The sequence below is a fragment of the Anomaloglossus baeobatrachus genome, chromosome 4 (genome assembly GCF_048569485.1).
Source record: "Anomaloglossus baeobatrachus isolate aAnoBae1 chromosome 4, aAnoBae1.hap1, whole genome shotgun sequence".
NCBI lineage: Eukaryota > Metazoa > Chordata > Amphibia > Anura > Aromobatidae > Anomaloglossus > Anomaloglossus baeobatrachus.
In genome coordinates, this window is record NC_134356.1 from 509,807,697 (window position 1) to 509,828,816 (window position 21,120).

At 49.3% G+C, this 21,120-nt stretch overlaps 2 protein-coding genes across 6 annotated transcripts in view; one reads left to right on the plus strand and one right to left on the minus strand.

Annotated features, from left to right (window-relative positions):
- The window catches only part of SH3GL3 (SH3 domain containing GRB2 like 3, endophilin A3), a 124,120-nt gene extending 117,051 nt beyond the window's left edge, over positions 1-7,069 (plus strand). Inside the window, exon 9 of the mRNA XM_075342771.1 lies at positions 6,356-7,069. Coding sequence (XP_075198886.1) covers positions 6,356-6,561 — 206 coding nt within the window. The 3' untranslated portion in view covers positions 6,562-7,069. The remainder of the gene's footprint in view (positions 1-6,355) is intronic.
- An 810-nt stretch (positions 7,070-7,879) lies between these two features.
- LOC142303949 (lamin-B3-like) overlaps positions 7,880-21,120 on the minus strand; it is a 114,272-nt gene continuing 101,031 nt past the window's right edge. For 2 of the 5 annotated variants that reach the window (XM_075345853.1, XM_075345851.1), the window contains exons 11-13: positions 17,774-17,869; positions 17,608-17,662; positions 7,880-9,798 (exon numbers count right to left, since the gene is read on the minus strand). In XM_075345853.1, coding sequence (XP_075201968.1) covers positions 17,624-17,662; positions 17,774-17,869 — 135 coding nt within the window. In that variant the 3' untranslated portion in view covers positions 7,880-9,798; positions 17,608-17,623. The remainder of the gene's footprint in view (positions 9,799-17,607; positions 17,663-17,773; positions 17,870-21,120) is intronic. The other 3 variants (XM_075345854.1, XM_075345852.1, XM_075345855.1) reach the window with 3 other exon arrangements.

Consider the following 21,120-nt stretch of genomic DNA (forward strand, 5'->3'; position numbering starts at 1 on the left):
CTCCAGCCTGGAGAAGGGCCATAGCCATTTGAAGAAGGCTATCCGAGCCTCCCAGGCTCGGTGGAATGGCACGTGGTGATCTGCGGCCCGCTGCGGAGCCTGGTGATTCACTGTCCATTGCAGAGCGGAGGGCTGGCATCTGGCTCGTTGAGGACCCTTGGGTGAGCTGCTCCTCCTCTTGTCCAGCAGTGCCCGGTTGTGCAATGTCCTCTGCGGAGCTGTTTTCTGGCGTCGAGCTCCTGGAGGACTCGTGGGCAACCTCCTCATTACTGCCCACAGCACCGTCCTCCCTCTCTTCGGCTCCTGCTTTAGCATTGGCCAGTTGCATAGCTCTGCTCCTGGTGCCATCAGCCATTCTTGCAGACTTTTGGTCACTGACACAGAACTGACACTTGATGCCTCCACACACCTTACAGTATCTGCACTCTGACACTCTAGTGTTGAGCTAGTCTGAAGACCCCAGCAGCCACAGCTGCTGCAGGCAGTCTTTAGTGTCTGGGAGTATGGGTCTCACACTCACACACACTATTATCTCGATCCCACCGCTTGCCACCAATATGTCACAAACCACCGGGGGGGTCACTCAGAAATCCCCCGCGCTGGCTGCCAGTACGTCACAATCGGGGGGTAACAAGTGGGGTCACCCCTCCTTTATACCTCCCGACCGACAGACAGAGCACGTGATGCGCTCTCTAGCGCCCCTCTTATAGTCAGGCCAATTATGGAATTGCCCGACAATAAGCAAGGAGGCCGCTATACTACTTATGCCGATTATTGAAGGGTCCCCGGTGAGAGTAGGGTATATATTCCCCCGACCTCCGCGGGCGGAATATATAAAATCTCCCCGAATCTCACTGGCCTCCCCACAATAATCCTTGGCCCAAACTCGCTGCCACCAACCGCTTCACGGTAACTATTAGCCGAACACACAGACGTGGGATTCAAGATCGAGATAACAGAACAGCCCAAGATTAATTATATAATTTAATCAGCCTAAAGCACACTAGAAACTACAATATATACAATAGGGAATCTACAGAATATACATATGTCAGAGTACAGTTACAGATAAAGCATGGTTTACAAACAGGTATACACAGTTCCAGCAGTTACCTTGTTGCGTCTGGCCACAGGGGGGCGCTGTAGACCAGGTTTCCAGGAACTCCCTCACAGGTCTTTCCCAACCAGGCCCCCGAGCAGAAGAACACTGGAAAATGGCCGAAGTAGGGTTATCAACCTGGGCAGATCCAGGTCCCCTCCTACCTTAGTGACCTCACAGGGAAGCACTGCCACTCCCCCTGCATGGATCAGAATTATCCAGCAAAGGGGATATTGGCCATAACTTTGCCTGGGAGCGTCGTAGGCGGACGCCAATGCTCTCATTGTGACAGTTATGAATTTAGCTACAGAACGAGGGGACTCATGACCTGTCTGCCAGTTCCCCATTGGCTGATATCACGCCTGGGGCATTTCCCAATGTCCTGCTCCCATAAAAAGGGGGTGCCGGCATCGTCCACATGCGGAGACACCATTTTTATGGTTGCCATATTTATCGGAAATATGGCTTGCGAGATATGAACCATTTTTTACTGGAGTCGTTCTGCCTGGCTATTTCCATAGCCTTGCTAATGAGATACAACTCTTGTTACAGGGTGACGGCAGGGAGTCATCCTGGGTCCATTGTCCTCACATCATCTCATCTCCATATCAGAGGAGATGGCTGTTGGAGGTGTAAGTGGGATGTGACACCTTCACAGATGCTGGACATTTGAGAACAAGAAGGGAGGGGGGGCACTGCCAGGGAGTGATGAGAGCAATTATGACTTCTAGTCATAATTCCTCTTCATATCCCAGGATTTACCTCACAAGGACAACGGAAGACAGCAGATGAGGAGGGAGGAAGGGAGGGCAGGAAGAGCATCCCCAGCCGACCACAAGGTAGGGTGCGGACTGGCGGCCTACAGCGCAGCAAGAACAAGAAGGCAGCAATACCCCGACAAAAAACACCAGAAGCGAAGCAAGAAGCCCGAGGAGCCAGGCCCGGCGCAAGGCCAGGGAGGTGCAAGGCGGAAAAAGCGGAAGACCAGAACACAGGCCCCCGCGGTCCAAAGGCCAAGAGGCCCAGAAGCGGCCAGAGGCCCAGAAGCCGCCAGAGGCACAGAAGCCGCCAGAGGCACAGAAGCCGCCAGAAGCACAGAAGCCCAGAGGCCAAGAGGCCCAGCTGCAGGAGACGCAGAGGCCAAGAGGCACAGAGGGCAGAAGGCACAGAGGGCAGGAGGCCAGGAAACACAGAGGGCAGGAGGCCAGGAAACACAGAGGGCAGGAGGCCAGGAAACACAGAGGGCAGGAGGCCAGGAAACACAGAGGGCAGGAGGCCAGGAAACACAGAGGGCAGGAGGCCAGGAAACACAGAGGGCAGGAGGCCAGGAAACACAGAGGGCAGGAGGCCAGGAAACACAGAGGGCAGGAGGCCAGGAAACACAGAGGGCAGGAGGCCAGGAAACACAGAGGGCAGGAGGCCAGGAAACACAGAGGGCAGGAGGCCAGGAAACACAGAGGGCAGGAGGCCAGGAAACACAGAGGGCAGGAGGCCAGGAAACACAGAGGGCAGGAGGCCCAGAGGCCTGAGGCCAGGAGGCACAGAAGCAGGAGGCACAGAGGCACAGGGCCCGGAGGCCCAAGGCCGGGAGGTCCAGAGGCCAGGAAGCCACAGAGGCCACAAAGGCCAGGAGGCCCAGAGGCCAGGAGGCAAGGAAGCCCAGAGGCCAGGAGGCAAGGAAGCCCAGAGGCCAGGAGGCAAGGAAGCCCAGAGGCCAGGAGGCAAGGAAGCCCAGAGGCCAGGAGGCAAGGAAGCCCAGAGGCCAGGAGGCAAGGAAGCCCAGAGGCCAGGAGGCAAGGAAGCCCAGAGGCCAGGAGGCAAGGAAGCACAGAGGCCAGGAGGCCCGGAAGCACAGAGGCCAGGAGGCCCGGAAGCAGAGAGGCCAGGAAGCACAAGACCCGAAAGCACAGAGGCCAGAGACACGAGACCAGGAGGCAACAGAGGCACGCGGCCAGGAAGCACAAGGCACAGAGGCCCGAGGCCAGGAGGGAGAGAAGCCCGAGGCCAGGAGGCACAGAGGCCCGAGGCCAGGAGGCACAGAGGCCCGAGGCCAGGAGGCACAGAGGCCCGAGGCCAGGAGGCACAGAGGCCCGAAGCCAGGAGGCACAGAGGCCCGAGGCCAGGAGGCACAGAGGCACAGAGGCCCGAGGCCAGGAGGCACAGAGGCCCAAAGGCCAGGAGGCACAGAGGCCCAAAGGCCAGGAGGCACAGAGGCCCCAGGCCCGGAGGGACAGACCGACAGAGGCACGAGGCCAGGAAGCACAAGGCCAGGAGGCACAGAGGCCCGAGGCCAGGAGGCACAGAGGCACAGAGGCCCGAGGCCAGGAGGCACAGAGGCCCGAGGCCAGGAGGCACAGAGGCCCGAGGCCAGGAGGCACAGAGGCCCGAGGCCAGGAGGCCAGGAGGCACAGAGGCCCGAGGCCAGGAGGCACAGAGGCCCGAGGCCAGGAGGCACAGAGGCCCGAGGCCAGGAGGCACAGAGGCCCGAGGCCCGAGGCCAGGAGGCACAGAGGCCCGAGGCCCGAGGCCAGGAGGCACAGAGGCCCGAGGCCAGGAGGCACAGAGGCCCGAGGCCAGGAGGCACAGAGACCCGAGGCCAGGAGGCACAGAGGCCCAAAGGCCAGGAGGCACAGAGGCCCAAAGGCCAGGAGGCACAGAGGCCCCAGGCCCGGAGGGACAGACCGACAGAGGCACGAGGCCAGGAAGCACAAGGCCAGGAAGCACGAGGCCAAGAAGCACGAGGCCAAGAAGCACGAGGCCAAGAAGCATGAGGCCAGGAGGCACAGAGGACCGAGGCCCCGAAGCACAGAATCCCGGAGGGACCGAGGCCAAGCGGCACAGCGGCCAAGCGGCACAGGGGCCAAGCGGCACAGGGGCCAAGCGGCACAGGGGCCAAGCGGCACAGGGGCCAACAGGCACAGCGGCCAACAGGCACAGCGGCCAACAGGCACAGCGGCCAACAGGCACAGCGGCCACAGAAGCCCGGAGGCCCAGAGGCCACAGAAGCAAGGAGGCCCATAGGCCACAGCAGCCAGGAGGCCCAGGAGGCCACAGAAGCCCAGAGGCCACAGAAGCCAAGAGGCCCCGAAGCCACGCGGCCCCGAAGCCACAGAAGCCAAGAGGCCCAGAGGCCACAGAAGCCCAGAGGCCACAGAAGCCAAAAAGGCCCAGAGACCGCAGAAGCCAAAAAGGCCCAGAGACCACAGAAGCCAAAAAGGCCCAGAGACCACAGAAGCCAGGAGGCCACAGAAGCCAGGGGGTCCGGAGGCCACCGAAGCCAAGAGGCCCGAAGGCCACAGAAGCCAAGAGGCCCGGAGGCCACAGAAGCCAAGAGGCCCGGAGGCCACAGAAGCCAAGAGGCCCGGAGGCCACAGAAGGCAAGCGGCCCGGAGGCCACAGAGGCCAGGAGGACACAGAGGCCAGAAGTCCACAGGGGCCAGAAGTCCACAGGGGCCAGAAGTCCACAGGGGCCAGAAGTCCACAGGGGCCAGGAGGCTATAGGGGCCAGGAGTCCACAGAGGTCACAGAAAACCACAGAGGCCACAGAGGCCAGGAGGTCACAGGGGCCAGGAGGCCACAGGGGCCAGGTTCCACCGAGGCCGGGAGGCCACAGGGGCCAGGTTCCACCGAGGCCAGGAGGCCACAGGGGCCAGGAGTCCACAAGGGCCCAGGAGCTCAGAGGCAGGGCACAGAGGCCACCGAGCACAGACCAAGAGGGTACCCCAGCCCACAGCACAGCATGAGGGACGCTGACGGCAGAGGGACCGTCCCAGAAGGGGACTAACTCCGGACAGAAGGGCAGGGGGAAGGGCTGGCAGAGATCTACAGCCGAACCCCCCCCGATCCGCAGAAGCAGGAGCACATGGAGACAGAACGCGGACGCGGCAGGCCCAGGACACCCCGTCCCGCGTGCACACGCCGTGCAGCGGTGAAGACGCAGGCACGCGTCAGGGAAAGGCTCCGGCTTGACCGCCATAGCAACTCACCAGCACCGCAGCGTCCGGCCAGGACGGAGGGGACCACGGGCTTCACTAGGAACCTTCCCGGCCGCTCCCCCGGAAGCGCTCCTGCAGACTTCCGGGTCACTACAGCAGGGAGCATGCGCTGACGCGACAGGCCCCCCCCCGCCGCGCACACGTTCCGGAAGAAGCACGCTCTGCTGCAGGCGTCATATCCCTGGAGGCAAAGCCGGACCAGGAGAAAGAGGACGAGGTGCACCAGAGGACGGAGTCCACGAGGGGAGCTCCACCGACCGTGCTTCAGGATCCTGAGCTCCGCCGTTCCCTTGGAGACCGCACGGACTCAACTGGACTCAGGTACTGTAGGTTCCGATCCCTGCAGGACAGGAAACCAACTGATGAGGGAGGGGGACCGCCCCTTTTTATCTGTAGGTTTCCTGTCCTGAAGGGGGCGGATCCCTCTCTCGTGGGTGCTGTCGTGACGAAAGGAAAACCTAAATTATCCGAGATGACCACTACAGGTATGTATAGAATCAGCCTGATAGTGCCAGTATAGCACTGGCTTTGGGTTATATACAAAAATTCTGGTGATTGGTTCCCTTTAAACGAAATCAGTCAGGTTTTTGCCATGGAATCTAAAACCGCAGCATGATGCAGGGGCAAAGCGTGATTCCAGGGATGTATCACTTACTGGACTGCTCGATAGAATCCTGGTTCTCTCTGCTGTAGATGTAGCAGTGGTCAGAATAATGGCCCCTGTATAACACCACCCACAACCCTGATTGACAATATACAATGTAAGACAGGAAGCTGCAAAACTGAATCATTTGTGGGGTTACACAGATTTGGTGGACTCCGTGGTACGTTACATCTAGTCTTCCAGTAATCATACGTGTTTTATCAGCAGAAGATTGTGTCAAAATTACAGTAAGCTGGTGAACGAGTGACATCCATGGAATCTGCCTCTCTGCCCCTACATTATGCTGCTTTAAGATTAAATAGCAAAAAATTGCAGCCTTTCTTTAAGGGGTTAAATGGTTTGGCTTGGAGTTAGCTGCTACAGGTTGTCAAATAGGCGTTACATGTATAGCAACTTAATGGGCTATTGACAGTCACAAAAATTGTCATTTTTTTTTAGCTCAATTTGACTAAAAACAAAGTCACATGATGTTTAATATATGTGAACCAAAAAATTTCACTATAGCAAAGCTACTCCAATATTATCTCAGCTGTAGTAGAAATGACCTTGGATAATAGAAGCCCTGCCACAAAATAATTAATGATTTGTATTCCCTAGGTTCTACCATGCATTTGGATCAGCCTTGTTGCAGAGCACTGTATGACTTTGACCCAGAGAATGAAGGTGAACTTGGATTCAAAGAAGGCGATATCATCACATTGACCAACCAGATTGATGAGAACTGGTTCGAAGGCATGGTCAATGGGGAATCGGGGTTCTTTCCAATTAACTACGTTGAAGTTGTGGTTCCCCTTCCACAGTGAACATCACACTGACACCCGGAGACAATGGCACCATCTTACAAACAGACTCTTAAAACCTTCTGAATGTGGCATTCTGTGAACGCCTTGCTACTTGAGTGACTTCAATTTTATTGTGTCATCTCTTTTATATGTATTTATTTTGTATCGATTTTTATTTTTATGAAAACATTGACACTGTTACAAGGACGTGCAAAAGAGATTCTATTTTGTCATTGTTCGAAGATTGTTTCATTGTTTCATACGTGACACCTGTTGCATGAATGTTGACTATTTTTAATGTGTTTGTTTTTTTCTTAGACCCTTTTAAAAAGTATTTTAAGCACAGGGAAATCTGAAGGGGCCAGACTTATTTTCCTTATGAAAATTAGAAAAAAAAACATTTCTATACTGTGAATACTCTAATACATGTTGCACAATTCAGAGTTATAATTCTGTGTCAAATGTGTTGTCTTAATATATACAGCTATGTCTATATGACCAAATATAATAAATATATCCTGAAACCACATTCTGTTTTTCAATTTGTAAGTTAGGAAAGGAGAGCATGAATGGCTTACAATTTTTACAGCAGCAGAAATACCATATTTTTCGGATTATAACACGCACTTTTCCTCCCAAAAATTTGGGAGAAAAATGAAGGGTGCATCTTATAACCCGAATGTAGCTTACCGCAAGGGCAATGCTGTGGGCACTGTGCTGGCGGAGTCAGCGCGTGCACAGATTGAGCTGCCAGCTCAAGATGTCATCTGCGCATGCGCAGCCTCCAGCCAAGCAGCGGACTTAAGGAAAATAGCGCCCGGAGGTGATGCGTGCACAGATGAGATCTCAGCTTATTATTGAGCCAATAGCTATATCTCCAAACAAATGGCGCCCAGAGTAGTCATGTGCGAAGCCCGCACAGCCGACCTATGGATGGCCCGTCTCACCACACTGCCCGCAGCACAGCAGTCCCTAGCAGTTTCTGGATCTTACCTGCCTCAAGCCGCCCGCAGCAAGCATCTAGGACACCTGCAGGACCATTTCCCTGCTCCACCACTGCCCCTGCCTCCTGTGACCCTGCTCTACCACCGCTGCTGCCTCCCCCCGCCTGTAGGGCACCACCGGATTATGGAACGGATCTTATTTTTACACTTTGTTCTCTAAATTTGGGGTGCATCTTATAATCCGAAAAATTCATTACATATATTCTATAATGCATATAATATTAATGCATAATGTATTCCCTGCAGATTGCTATATATTACATATAACATTTTTATTGTATATGCAATTTTGATCAAATCTGAAAAAAGACCAAACGACAGTAACTGGCAAAATATTTTATTAACGTTTTATTTGGAAAACTAGAAGTTATTTACAATTAACAATAAATATAATACTATAACATAACCACAAATTACATTCTAAAATATTTTCTACCAGCGTTGTTTCGATATATAAACAGAATACCGGATTATTCCTTCACATCAGAGCAAGAAAATAATAGCCCACAATCTGTGGTGATAACACTAGAGAGAAACATTTCTGGGGAAAAAACAAAAGTGATTTTTTTTCTCTACTTCAAGGCTTCTAGCTTTCCTGCCAACTTTCTCCTTGGATCGGACTAACCTTTGAAGGATATACACCATTACACTGTATACTGGAATGAGCACCAGAAATATAATGCAAATATGGAAACTATCCCATTATACCAACTTTAAATCAGGATTATTTTACCTATTTATTTATTGCCCAGAAGGTTGAGATTCTTTATTTTGGAAAAAAGAAAAAAAAAAAGCTTACATAAATGGGACCTAACGTGAACATGAAAAGATCCAAGAGAGAAGAGAAGGGGGAAAAAAAAAAAAAAAAATCGATCTTTGAATAGAAAGGGAATCTGTCATATTTGCTATAGTAAAGATTAGCATTTCCTGTGAAATAATAATTTGAACATTTTTCTTAAAAACAGAACTGTGTTTTTCTATTATTCCTCCTGGAAACGTGTAGCAGACTACGTAGATACAAAAGCTATTGACAAGGAAAAAGTTAACACTCAATTGTCAATTCATACATTTCCAGGAGGAATATCAGAGCAAACTTAAGAAACAATTACTTTAAATACAAGTATTGCCTAAAAAAAACACAATCAAGAGAGACAAAAAGGTTTCTGCATATTAAAGCAGAAAAAGAAAGTAGGGGGAAAAAAAAAACAAAAAACCCTCAACCAACCAAAATTAACCCTATAAGAGCTCCTTAACTAAAACATTCAGTGTTCATGGCGCATACACGGCACAATGGTATACTGGCAGCTATTAATATATAGGCACTTAACATTCTGCAGTTGCTATATTCACGTTTTCTGCATTCCAGTTTACAATTCCCTCACATTTCTTGAAATAAACAGAAATAATGAATGTGACATCCACATCAGAGGTGAAATAAACACAAAACACATCACTATAACAATGCATCTGGCCTCTAATACTGCCACCCGTGTATGCAAATTTTTTAAAAATGAAAGTGGCTCAGCTGCTAACATTTCAGTGCAATCTTTGCAGTGCGAAACTAACAAGCGCTCAATATGTGTTTTATCTAGAACAGTTCGGAAAAAAAAAAAATCTGTCTTTAAAACATGAAACTAAAGGTATCAAATGATTTTTTTTTTTTTTTTTTATTTCCAGTCTTTTCATTCTGCTAACAGACTATGGTCACACAAAATGGTGGAAGCGCCAAGAGCAGGTACCACTGGATTACACTGTAGGTTTCTCCCTGCCGTGTGGTTCACAAGGCCACAGACTGTAAAAACACTACTACTGTTCTCAAGGCACATAGATGGTAAACGACTGCCTGCCATCAACAGTAAGCAATGTGACAGACATTCAAAACTCCCCCATTTACAAACAGCAAAATCTTCAATCTGAGAAAAAAAAAAGTGATTTATAAAAGTGCCCACAGTATACACACTAATGTTATTGCAAATAGCATTTGTCAATATGGGCACATTTGTGCTCTACAGTCCGCCCCTTAGGAGGTTAGCATTGAAATGAACGAATCTTCATTGAAAAACAACGAACGATTCTCAGACCAACAGCAAGAAAATCCTACATATTCCATCGAAAAACAAAAATAACTCCTTGGGGTTTGTGCCAACATGAACCATTTGAAGGACCTGAATGGGAAGGATAGAGTTCACAGGAGAGCATCCAATTCACTTTGCCACTACATTAGGGAACAGCTAGGATCCATTGGCTCCTTGGACTGAAAAGAAAAAGGGGGAAAGAAGTTAAGATTAAATGTGCCTTTAGCTGGTTGTATAGGTGTGGCTCAGAGGCAATCATGGAAGCAACAGTCACCCCAAACAGTTGATACAACTCTCTGGAGAGTCCTGTATATGGGCTTCACAGACAGATGGCGGGGGACGGAACGATCTGGACACTGGAATTCCAACAACCGATAATTCGGTTCTCCAGAAGATCAGCCCCCAGCCTGAGAAGTCTAAAGGCTATATGCCCATGTTGCGTTGTGTCCCTGCAGAAATTTCTGCAGCGATTTGAACAGCACATGTGTGCTTTAAAATCGCTGCAGAAACAGTGGGTAATGAAAAGCAGATTTCATGCGCTCTGGATGCAGCCTCTCCCATAGACAGAGCGGGGGCTGCATCCAAAGCGCACGGAATAAGTGACATGTTGCTTTTTAGAACGCAGCAATTTGGCAGCATGCAAATCACTGCGTTCTAAAACGCAACGTGCGCATGGATTATGCACAATCTTCATAGATTGTGCTGGGGACGCAGGACGCATGCAGTTACGCTGCGGTGCAGAACGCAGCGTAACTGCATGCAATATGCACCCGTGGGCACAGAGCCTAAGGCGGCTCTCTCATACAAAAACATTTCGGTTTGGTTTACTGTGTCTGTATTTTCTATGGAAGAGTTGGGAGAGATAATGGTCAGCTAATTGAGCTAATATTTACGGTCTCCTCTACTCAGCTTTAAGAGCATTATGAACAGTATTTGCCACACTGCAAGAAAGGCTAGCTCTTTCCCAACATGGTGATTTTCCATTTTGAACTCTAGCTTTCAAACCAGCATTCCTCAGGGTTCATACGTTTTAAATGCCGCTGTCAAAGATGGACAGTGGCATTTAAGGGGTTAACAGCAATGGGTGAAACAACTCATAGCTTTTAGGGGCAGATCATAGGAGCTGAAACAGCATCACTGAGCAGATAGATTTATAATGCAGCACAGCTTGATTTAAAAAAAAAAAAAAAAAAAAAAAAGTTGCAGATCTGACATTACATCATATGTCAAGAAGGAAGTTAAAACGGTAACCGTTATTTCCATATTTAAAAATATGCTATCATTGTATTTCCACTTCCAACACAAAAGGATACCTTTTTTTGGTGAGAATTTGGTGAGCCAGTCATGAGAAAGCTAGTGTAGAAGCCATGGGCAAATCAGGCTGGAAGTGCACATGGAAAGAAGGGAATTTTGTTTACTTACCGTAAATTCCTTTTCTTCTAGCTCCTATTGGGAGACCCAGACAATTGGGTGTATAGCTTCTGCCTCCGGAGGCCACACAAAGTATTACACTTTAAAAAGTGTAACCCCTCCCCTCTGCCTATACACCCTCCCGTGGATCACGGGCTCCTCAGTTTTGGTGCAAAAGCAGGAAGGAGAAAACTTATAAATTGGTCTAGGGTAAATTCAATCCGAAGGATGTTCGGAGAACTGAACCATGAACCAAAAGAACAATTCAACATGAACAACATGTGTACACAAAAGAACAGCCAGCCCGAAGGGAACAGGGGCGGGTGCTGGGTCTCCCAATAGGAGCTAGAAGAAAAGGAATTTACGGTAAGTAAACAAAATTCCCTTCTTCTTTGTCGCTCCATTGGGAGACCCAGACAATTGGGACGTCCAAAAGCAGTCCCTTGGTGGGTAAAAGAATACCTCAATAACAAGAGCCGAAACGGCCCTCCTCTTACAGGTGGGCAACCGCTGCCTGAAGGACTCGCCTACCTAGACTGGCGTCTGCCGAAGCATAGGTATGCACTTGATAGTATTTCGTGAAAGTGTGCAGACTAGACCACGTCGCTGCCTGACACACCTGCTGAGCCGTCGCCCGGTGCCGCAATGCCCAGGACGCACCCACGGCTCTGGTAGAATGGGCTTTCAGCCCTGAAGGAAGCGGAAGCCCAGAAGAACGATAGGTTTCGAGAATCGGTTCCTTGATCCACCGAGCCAAGGTTGACTTGGAAGCCTGCGAACCCTTACGCTGGCCAGCGACAAGGACAAAGAGCGCATCTGAACGACGCAGGGGCGCCGTGCGAGACACGTAGAGCCGGAGTGCTCTCACCAGATCCAAAGAGTGCAAATCCTTTTCACATTGGTGAATTGGATTAGGGCAAAATGAAGGTAAGGAGATATCCTGATGGAGATGAAAAGTAGATACCACCTTAGGGAGAAATTCCGGAACCGGACGCAGAACCACCTTATCCTGGTGAAACACCAGGAAGGGGGCTTTGCATGATAGCGCTGCAAGCTCAGACACTCTCCGGAGTGATGTAATTGCCACTAGAAAGGCCACCTTTTGCGAAAGACGTGATAAAGAGACATCCCGCAGCGGCTCGAAAGGTGGTTTCTGAAGAGCCGTTAGCACCCTGTTAAGATCCCAGGGTTCCAGCGGACGCTTGTAAGGTGGGACTATGTGGCAAACTCCCTGCAGGAACGTGCGGACCTGCGGAAGCCTGGCTAGACGCTTTTGAAAAAATACGGAGAGCGCAGATACTTGGCCCTTGAGAGAGCCGAGTGACAAACCCTTGTCCATTCCGGATTGGAGGAATGAAAGAAAAGTGGGTAAGGCAAACGGCCAAGGAGAAAAACCGTTATCAGAGCACCAGGATAAGAAGATTTGCCAAGACCTGTAATAGATCTTGGCTTCCTGGCCTGTCTCATGGTGGCAATGACATCCTGAGATAACCCTGAAGACGCTAGGAGCCAGGACTCAATGGCCACACAGTCAGGTTGAGGGCCACAGAATTGAGATGGAAAAATGGCCCTTGTGACAGCAAGTCTGGGCGGTCTGGAAGCGCCCACGGCTGACCCACCGTGAGATGCCACAGATCCGGGTACCACGACCGCCTCGGCCAGTCTGGAGCGACGAGAATGGCGCGACGGCAGTCGGATCTGATCTTGCGTAACACTCTGGGCAGCATCGCCAGAGGAGGAAACACATAAGGCAGTCAGAACTGCGACCAGTCCTGAACTAACGCGTCCGCCGCCAGAGCTCTGTGATCCTGAGACCGTGCCATGAATGCCGGGACTTTGTTGTTGTGCCGTGACGCCATGAGATCGACGTCCGGCGTTCCCCAGCGGCGACAGATCTCTCGAAACACTTCTGGGTGCAGAGACCATTCCCCCGCATCCATGCCCTGATGACTGAGAAAATCTGCTTCCCAGTTTTCTACGCCCGGGATGTGAACTGCGGAGATGGTGGAGGCTGTGGCTTCCACCCACTGCAGAATCCGCCGGACTTCCTGGAAGGCTTGACCACTGCGAGTGCCGCCTTGGTGGTTGATGTATGCGACGGCAGTGGCATTGTTCGGGTGCGATCGGCACGTGGAGATAAGCATCTTTGATGTCGATCGATGCTAGGAAGTCTCCTTGTGACATCGAGGCGATGACCGAGCGGAGAGATTCCATCCGAAATATGGTCTGGTTCTCACGTGTCTGTTAAGCAGTTTGAGGTCCAGAACGGGACGGAATGATCCGTCCTTTTTTGGCACCACGAACAAGTTGGAGTAAAAACCGCGACCACGTTCCTGAAGGGGAACGGGGGTCACAACTCCTTCTGTCTTCAGAGCGTCCACCGCCTGAAAAAGTGCGTCGGCCTGAGCGGGGGGCGGAGAGGTTCTGAAGAAACGAGCCGCAGGACGGGAGCTGAACTCTATCCTGTAACCGTGAGACAGAATGTCTCTCACCCATCGGTCTTGAACATGTGGCCACCAGGCGTCGCCAAAGCGGGAGAGCCTGCCACCGATCGAGGATGCGGTTAGGGGATGCTGAGAGTCATGAGGCCGCCTTGGAGGCAGTGCCTCCCGCGGCCTTTTGGGGGCGTGACTTGGACCGCCACGCATAGGAGTTCCTCTGGCCTTTCTCCTGCCTGCTGGACGAAGAGGATTGGGGCTTGGCGGAGGGACGAAAGGACTGAAACCTCGATTGTATTTTCCGTTGTTGGGGTCTCTTAGGTCTGGACTGCGGTAAGGATGAGTCCTTTCCCTTGGATTCCTTAATAATCTCATCCAATCGTTCGCCATTCTAGAGACTGGAGGATCCACCTTGGGACATTGAGCCCACCCCTTAACGACTTCAGCGGGGAAGGGGTAACGCGTGTCAGTGAGGCGCTTAGTAAAGCGCTTGTCCGGAACCGCTCTGGGCTTCTGGACAGCGTCTCTGAAGTTAGAGTGATCGAAGAACGCACTAAGTGTACGTTTGGGGAACCGAAACTGGTGTTTCTCCTGCTGAGACGCCGACTCCTCCACAGTAGGAGGCGGGTGAGAGAGATCCAACACCTGGTTGATGGACGAGATAAGATCATTCACTAATGCGTCCCCCTCAGGTGTATCAAGGTTAAGGGCGACGTCAGGGTCAGAACCCTGAGCTGCGACGTCCGCCTCGTCCTCCAGAGAGTCCTCAAGCTGGGAACCCGAGCAGCGTGAAGAAGTCGGGGAAGATTCCCAGCGAGCCCGCTTAGCCTGTCTAGGACTGTGGTCCTGGCAGGAGTCCTCCGCGTGGGACCCAGGGCCCAACCTGGGAGGGCGCTGCGGCTAGGACCGAGAGGGGCCTGGAGGTGACGATCCAACAGGGGCCGGGGCCTGTGTAAGGACCAGTCTGGACTGCAAAGCTTCTAGTAGCTTGGCAGATCATTTGTCCATAGACTGAGCCATGGATTGTGAAAGTGACTCAGAGTTTCTCAGCAAAAGAGGAGAACTCTGTCCCTGGCACCTGGACAGGGGGAACAGGGGGGGTCTACATGAGCCGAGGGGTCCACTAGTGACCGAGGCTCCGGCTGAGCAAGTGAAACAGGGGTCGAGCATTGCTCACAGTGAGGGTAGGTGGAACCCGCAGGTAACCTAGCACCACAAGAGGTACAGGCCGCAAAAAACCCCTGTGCCTTAACAGCTTTGCTCCTTGTGGACGACATGCTGTTGTCTCCTAGGAGAATGATCACTGAGGGTATAGGGGCAAAAACAGGGTATACAGCCCGACCGAACAGAAATATATATATAAATACGTATCTATTCCGGCACCCTAGGGGGGGGGGGGGGGATCAGCACCGGGTGACCGGTGTGGCTTACCGACCGCTAACAAGCGGAGTGTGTGCCTCCAGATTCCCAGCTTTAGGTCCCCTTGGAGCTGCAGAGCTGTTCCTGGAATCCTCCACCGGCAGAATGCTCAAAAAATGGCTGCCGGAGATCTTAGGGGAGGAGTGGAGCCGTGGGCGGCGCCAGGAAAGTGCGGGAATCTGGGGTCCCCACAGTGATCAGGGAGGGGGGAGGAAACATGCAGGATGCTCCAGCCCTCACATCAGACGTCAGGTCGGCAGTCCCGCCCTTACCCCTGACAGGCAGGCCCGGGATTTTTGCGACTAGGCCGCGATGAAGCCGGGGACTAAATTTGAGACCGCGCCCGACAAGCAGGCACGGTCGGCGCGGAAGTCCGCCGGTCTTCTCAATTCAGCGGCCGCCGCAGCGTCCGGGTAAAAGGTGCACTCCTGCACATTCCCCAATGGGGACACAGAGTACCTTATAGTTGCAGGGCCCGGTCCCTGAGGTTGAATAGACTCCGGTCCGGCAGATTCCCACAGGGGCTGCGGAGGGAGCACGGTCCCAGCAACTGGATGACCGTTCAGGATCCCACTTCTCCCAGAGCCGCTAAGGGATGGTGAAGGAGACGGCATGAGGCTCCGGCCTTTGTACTAATATGAGAATGCATGAGTGGATGTGTGCCTCTTTCCACACAAAGCATAAAACTGAGGAGCCCGTGATCCACGGGAGGGTGTATAGGCAGAGGGGAGGGGTTACACTTTTTAAAGTGTAATACTTTGTGTGGCCTCCGGAGGCAGAAGCTATACACCCAATTGTCTGGGTCTCCCAATGGAGCGACAAAGAAAAGCAAAGTGCATGGACATGCTCCCAGAACACTCCCAGCCTGATCTGCATACAGCTTCTCACTAGATTTCTCATGACTAGCAGATCGGACATCTAAAAGGATGAAAAAGGTATCATTTATATTGGGGAACAAGTGCCTACACAGCCATACCACTATAGTACTTCCACATGTAGACACTTGCCAACAGGCTTAAGAGGATCCACCACCACTTCGACATTTAAGTAAATAACTTTTACCCTTACAGCAAGTTTTAGTACATAGTTTCTTAGAACGCTTCAGTTATTCAGTTGTCAATTTAGTGATACATTTCCTGGTGCAATTTTACCAAATGGGCGGTGTACCCAACAGTCCTCATTGTGAGACTGTATAGAGACATCCCATACTCAAATATATTTGTATATTTCTAGTAGGAATAACACACGAACTGCACAAAAACACAATTACATGAAAAGATAATTCGGTATTTTTATTTAATGGGAAATACAAAAAAAAAAAAATATTAGTAGTGCCTAAAACATTAACATATATTGCCATACAATGTTTAAAGAGCAACTGCAGAGCTGAATAAACTTGTTTTTATATTTTGCCTCTCACTGGGAGCCTGTACTTCTTCCCCCTGTATGGTGCTGACCAATCAGACAGGCAGCAACAGGGCAGAAAGAACACGCCCCCACAGTAGATTACAGCAGGATTCTGTGTGCGAGATCTCATGATACAGCTCAGATCTCCTGGTCTAACCTCCTGTATAAGTCAGTATAGGGGGAGGGGCAGCACAGCTGAGTTTAGCTCTGTCATTAGGAACCTTTATCAGCTCTCCTCCTGTCCTAGCACTGTCTGCTATACTACCCTTCCCCCAACCTGTGTCAGTATTCAGTTATGTCTGTTGTGTTGTATTTGCAGTGAGATTACAGCAGGGCATGGTCATATCTCACAATGTAATCCAGTTGAGGCAGGTTACTCCTGTGTAAGACATATTGACAGTTTCCTGAGAACAGCAGACAGAGCGTGATTACATCTCTCACTGAGAACATGCTCCCGATAGAGCAGGTTTCTTTCTCCAGCGTGTTTCTGCCTGCTTATGATTGGTCAGAAGAACTAAACGCCCCCATTGAAAACAATCTGATAAATTCTGTTAAGTCCAAATGGGTGTTAACTCATTAGGTGCCAAATACTTGGATTAATGTAATACCTCCATAGAGGCACAAAAGAACATTTTATGCCACTCTCCTGTTGCTTTAAATAATGTTTAATGTGAAAAATTTGGTTAAATGTTCTCTTTAATAAGTCTCTTGTACATGAATAGTAGGTTTACACTAGGCAATAAATTGCACGTTAAAGGCATGATTGCTACACGCACTAGGGGGCAGCATGCACATGATGCTACACGCACTAGGGGGCAGCATGCACATGATTATCCACACACTAGGGGGCAGCATGCACATGACGATCCACACACTAGGGGGCAGCATGCACATGACGATCCACACACTAGGGGGCAGCATGCACATGACGATCCACACACTAGGGGGCAGCATGCACATGATTATCCACACACTAGGGGGCAGCATGCACATGACGATCCACACACTAGGGGGCAGCATGCACATGACGATCCACACACTAGGGGGCAGCATGCACATGACGATCCACACACTAGGGGGCAGCATGCACATGACGATCCACACACTAGGGGGCAGCATGCACATGACGATCCACACACTAGGGGGCAGCATGCACATGACGATCCACACACTAGGGGGCAGCATGCACATGACGATCCACACACTAGGGGGCAGCATGCACATGACGATCCACACACTAGGGGGCAGCATGCACATGACGATCCACACACTAGGGGGCAGCATGCACATGATGATCCACACCAGTGGCCTCACCTGCAGACCTGCTGCATCATGACACTAAGCAGCATTTCTTTTTCTTTCTTTTGGGCTAGATCAGTTAAAGATGTGCAAAACACAGAAATAAACCAAAAACACGGTCAAGTCTTATTTTAATTCTGATCAAGCTCATGGATTTTCCCCACCAATGTTTTTAAATTACCTTGGAGTGAAATTCAGCCAATTCCTCATCAAGAAACTCCTCGTCTGTTTCGCCTTCGTCTCTCCTTACTCTGATGAGAGTGCGTTCAGCACATTCCTAAGAACAAGTGTCACATAATGGACATATGTGAGAAAAGCCACTAACATTCTGATCTTTTCTGTCCAGCCTTACTGTTGTAGGGCCAGGGCAGGATTATAAAACATCACTTCATAGAATGGTCTACAGTACCTTACAAAAACAAGGTTCTAGCAGAGAAAATGCTAACCAATGCTCAAATCTAACAGCAATTGTCAATTCAACACTGCATTGCAGACTTGTGTCTTTTGACAGCAGTGAGTACCAGCCAGCGTGCCCACCTAACATGATCTGGATTACACCAACATTCACAAACCCTATGTATATGCCTGTCACAGTCCTACTGAAGAACGGACTCTAGGTTATGCAAGAAACATAGTGGCTCCATGAAAGTAGGCAAAAATGACAAAAGGTGGCTCCTACTGGTGACAGAGGACCCACTGCAGATGTCACCAAAGGAGACTCCTCTGTACTACAGATATCTCACGATCATGCCTTTACATAAATTATGCTAAATTGGAAGAAAAAATAAAAAAAATAAATAAAATCACAGATCACTTACCTGCATCATTGATTAACATTGGTCCAAGTGCAACGCTTGTTGCCACCCACTGGGTGATGCAACGATTGGTACATACAATGGTGTCATAAAATAATGCTCATCTAATAAATATTCTAGAAGCACCTTGTGAAAACATATTAATTGAAGTAATTCATGCATAAGAGCATTATGTGCTGGGCTCCGGGGTCCTTTTGCATGGCCTGAACACGTTACAAGGATCGGCACATCCACATTTTGGAAATTGCACCTGGCTAGAGAATCAGTTGCCAGGGAGCAGGGCAAGCAATGATTCATAAAGGGCCACTGATGCCAATGGTAGAAAGAGGAGTCTGCATGGCATTCACTTGTGCCGGGACTGGGAAGAACAGTATAGATCAAAAATAGCTTGGCGGCCACACACTGGGCTGAGTGTATATGCTGGAGTGTGTAACCCTCACCAACAGAGAATGAGAAGAGGCAATGTGGGGGATTCACAGAATAGTCGAGACAAATGTATTTTATCAATGAATGCTTTTCTACGATTTAAAAAGAAATTAAAAAATATAAAAAAAAGCTTAAAAAAAAAAATTGACATTGCAGATTATCCAGATGATTTGGAGATGTGATAAATTGTTATATCAAAACAGTATTGTAAAAACTGCACCAACATATTAGTACGTGCCCTCAATTTTCTCACCCCACATTTAATGTATGTGGGGATAAACAGTCGAGTTTGTACATCACATCCAGATCTCCCAGATAAGCAATATTTTCAAGAGATATTAATCGCTTGATCATTATGTGGGATAATGCAGAGAGCAAATTTAGTACATTACATCCAACACAAATAAGGCCTCACTCACACAAGCGTATAAATCGGATGTGTGCAAAGAAAAAAATGATCTGTTGCAGCTCAGATCTGAGAGTTTCTCCTCAGCTCTGAACGGATTAAGGAAAAACCTCACAGCATGCTGCAATTGGCACGTGTCTCAGATCGCTTGCTCCCATACAAGTCTATGGGCACGTCTGAAACATCGGACTGCACTGATGTCTTCCAAGTGCAGTGCAGTATAAGCAGAGACAGACAATGGAGAAGATTGAGGGATCAATCTCTTTGCCTCACCTGTCCTCTGAGTCTCGCCTGCATGGGAATCAGATCACCGGGACTGACAGACCCTGAGCCGAGTGTCATTAGCATATCGCATCTCCAATGCTATACACTCGAGACTTATGCCCAAATAATGTTCCAGAACATTCTCGCAACAGATCAAAGGCTTAGATTTGATCCTATACAATGTGCAGGGGTTTTCTTCTTTTTATAGTAATTATTGCATATTCCTATAGGTAACAAGTATATACAACAAAAAGCAGATCCATCATTATTAACACCTATGGGCAGAAAGGCCATTAAATGACAATAAAAGGGCATCTAGAATAAAGCTAGTTATCAGCTCTGGCATTTAAAAATTACAAGGAGCAGAATATAATTAGTAAATAAATAAATAAAACAAGTTCATAATAGAAAATGAACACCATGAAGCCAAGGAAAGAAATTGGTCAATAAAGCTCTGCGACTGCAAAAAACAAGCACTCAGATCACAAGATCTCAAGACCCTTTTGGGGCAGATACAATAAGGAGTGATCCAAACTTTGTGGTTTTTTTTTGTGGTGACTAAAAAAATGGAATTCTAGTATTTCAATGTATTTTGTTTTCACTGCGACCACTGATTAGGTAAATTAATTTTATATTTTGATAGATCAGACTTACAGCTGAAACTATATTAATTTTTTTTTTTTTTTTAAATGGTGAAAAAGGGTGAGTGGATATAATGTGTTAAATGTCAAGTTAGTATGTTACAAGACCAGTAAAAAGTCTTAAAAAGGGGTCCATTACTTTCTCTTAGGCGTCCTTCACACATCCATGCAAAATATGACAGTTTTGCACAGCCCATGGTGAAGGTATGTATGTGGGTGTTCCGTGTGTGTGTGTGTGTGTGTGTGTGTGTGTGTGTGTGTGTGTGTGTGTGTGTGTGTGTGTGTGTGTGTGTGTGTGTGTGTGTGTGTGTGTATATATTCCGTATATGTAAGTGTGCAGCGCAGTCCGTCACTATGGGAGACTGGTTTAGAGTATATGGTGTGCACTCTGCCAGAGTAGGGGGGGAAATGAGGTGCTAGTGAGGGGACCGAGGTCCAGACTATAGCATATAAGACACTGCACTCTCAGAGATAGGAAAGGAACAAATATCAACAGATTCGTTTTTTTGCAAAAAAAAAATAAAAAATGCCACAGTCTGGGAAGACGGCCGATCAGAGGAATTCACCATCCACTGCTATGTACTTATACTGAACAAAGAATGTACAGAAGATAGCAAGTTCCACAGTGGTGTTTTTAACCTTTTACAACACGTGACTCTAGGTGTACACCACAGTCCCAAGGGTCTGCAAGCCATAAAACTACTTTGGGTGTTCACAAGCGAGGACACAGTAGGAGTCCATGATAACACTAACAAGAACTCATATTTTATGATTATCCTTGATGATACAACCTGCATGGACTTCTATACTACGCCGGCACCTGCAGAATTGACCATACTAACATTCAAGGGACTACAAGTAAAAAAATGCATGGTAACCTGTACAAAAAAGCCCCAAATTACTGGCTTTGAGAAATTTCACATAAACACTAACAAGGTTTTGTCCACCGTGATTATCAATAAAAGAGAAAATAATT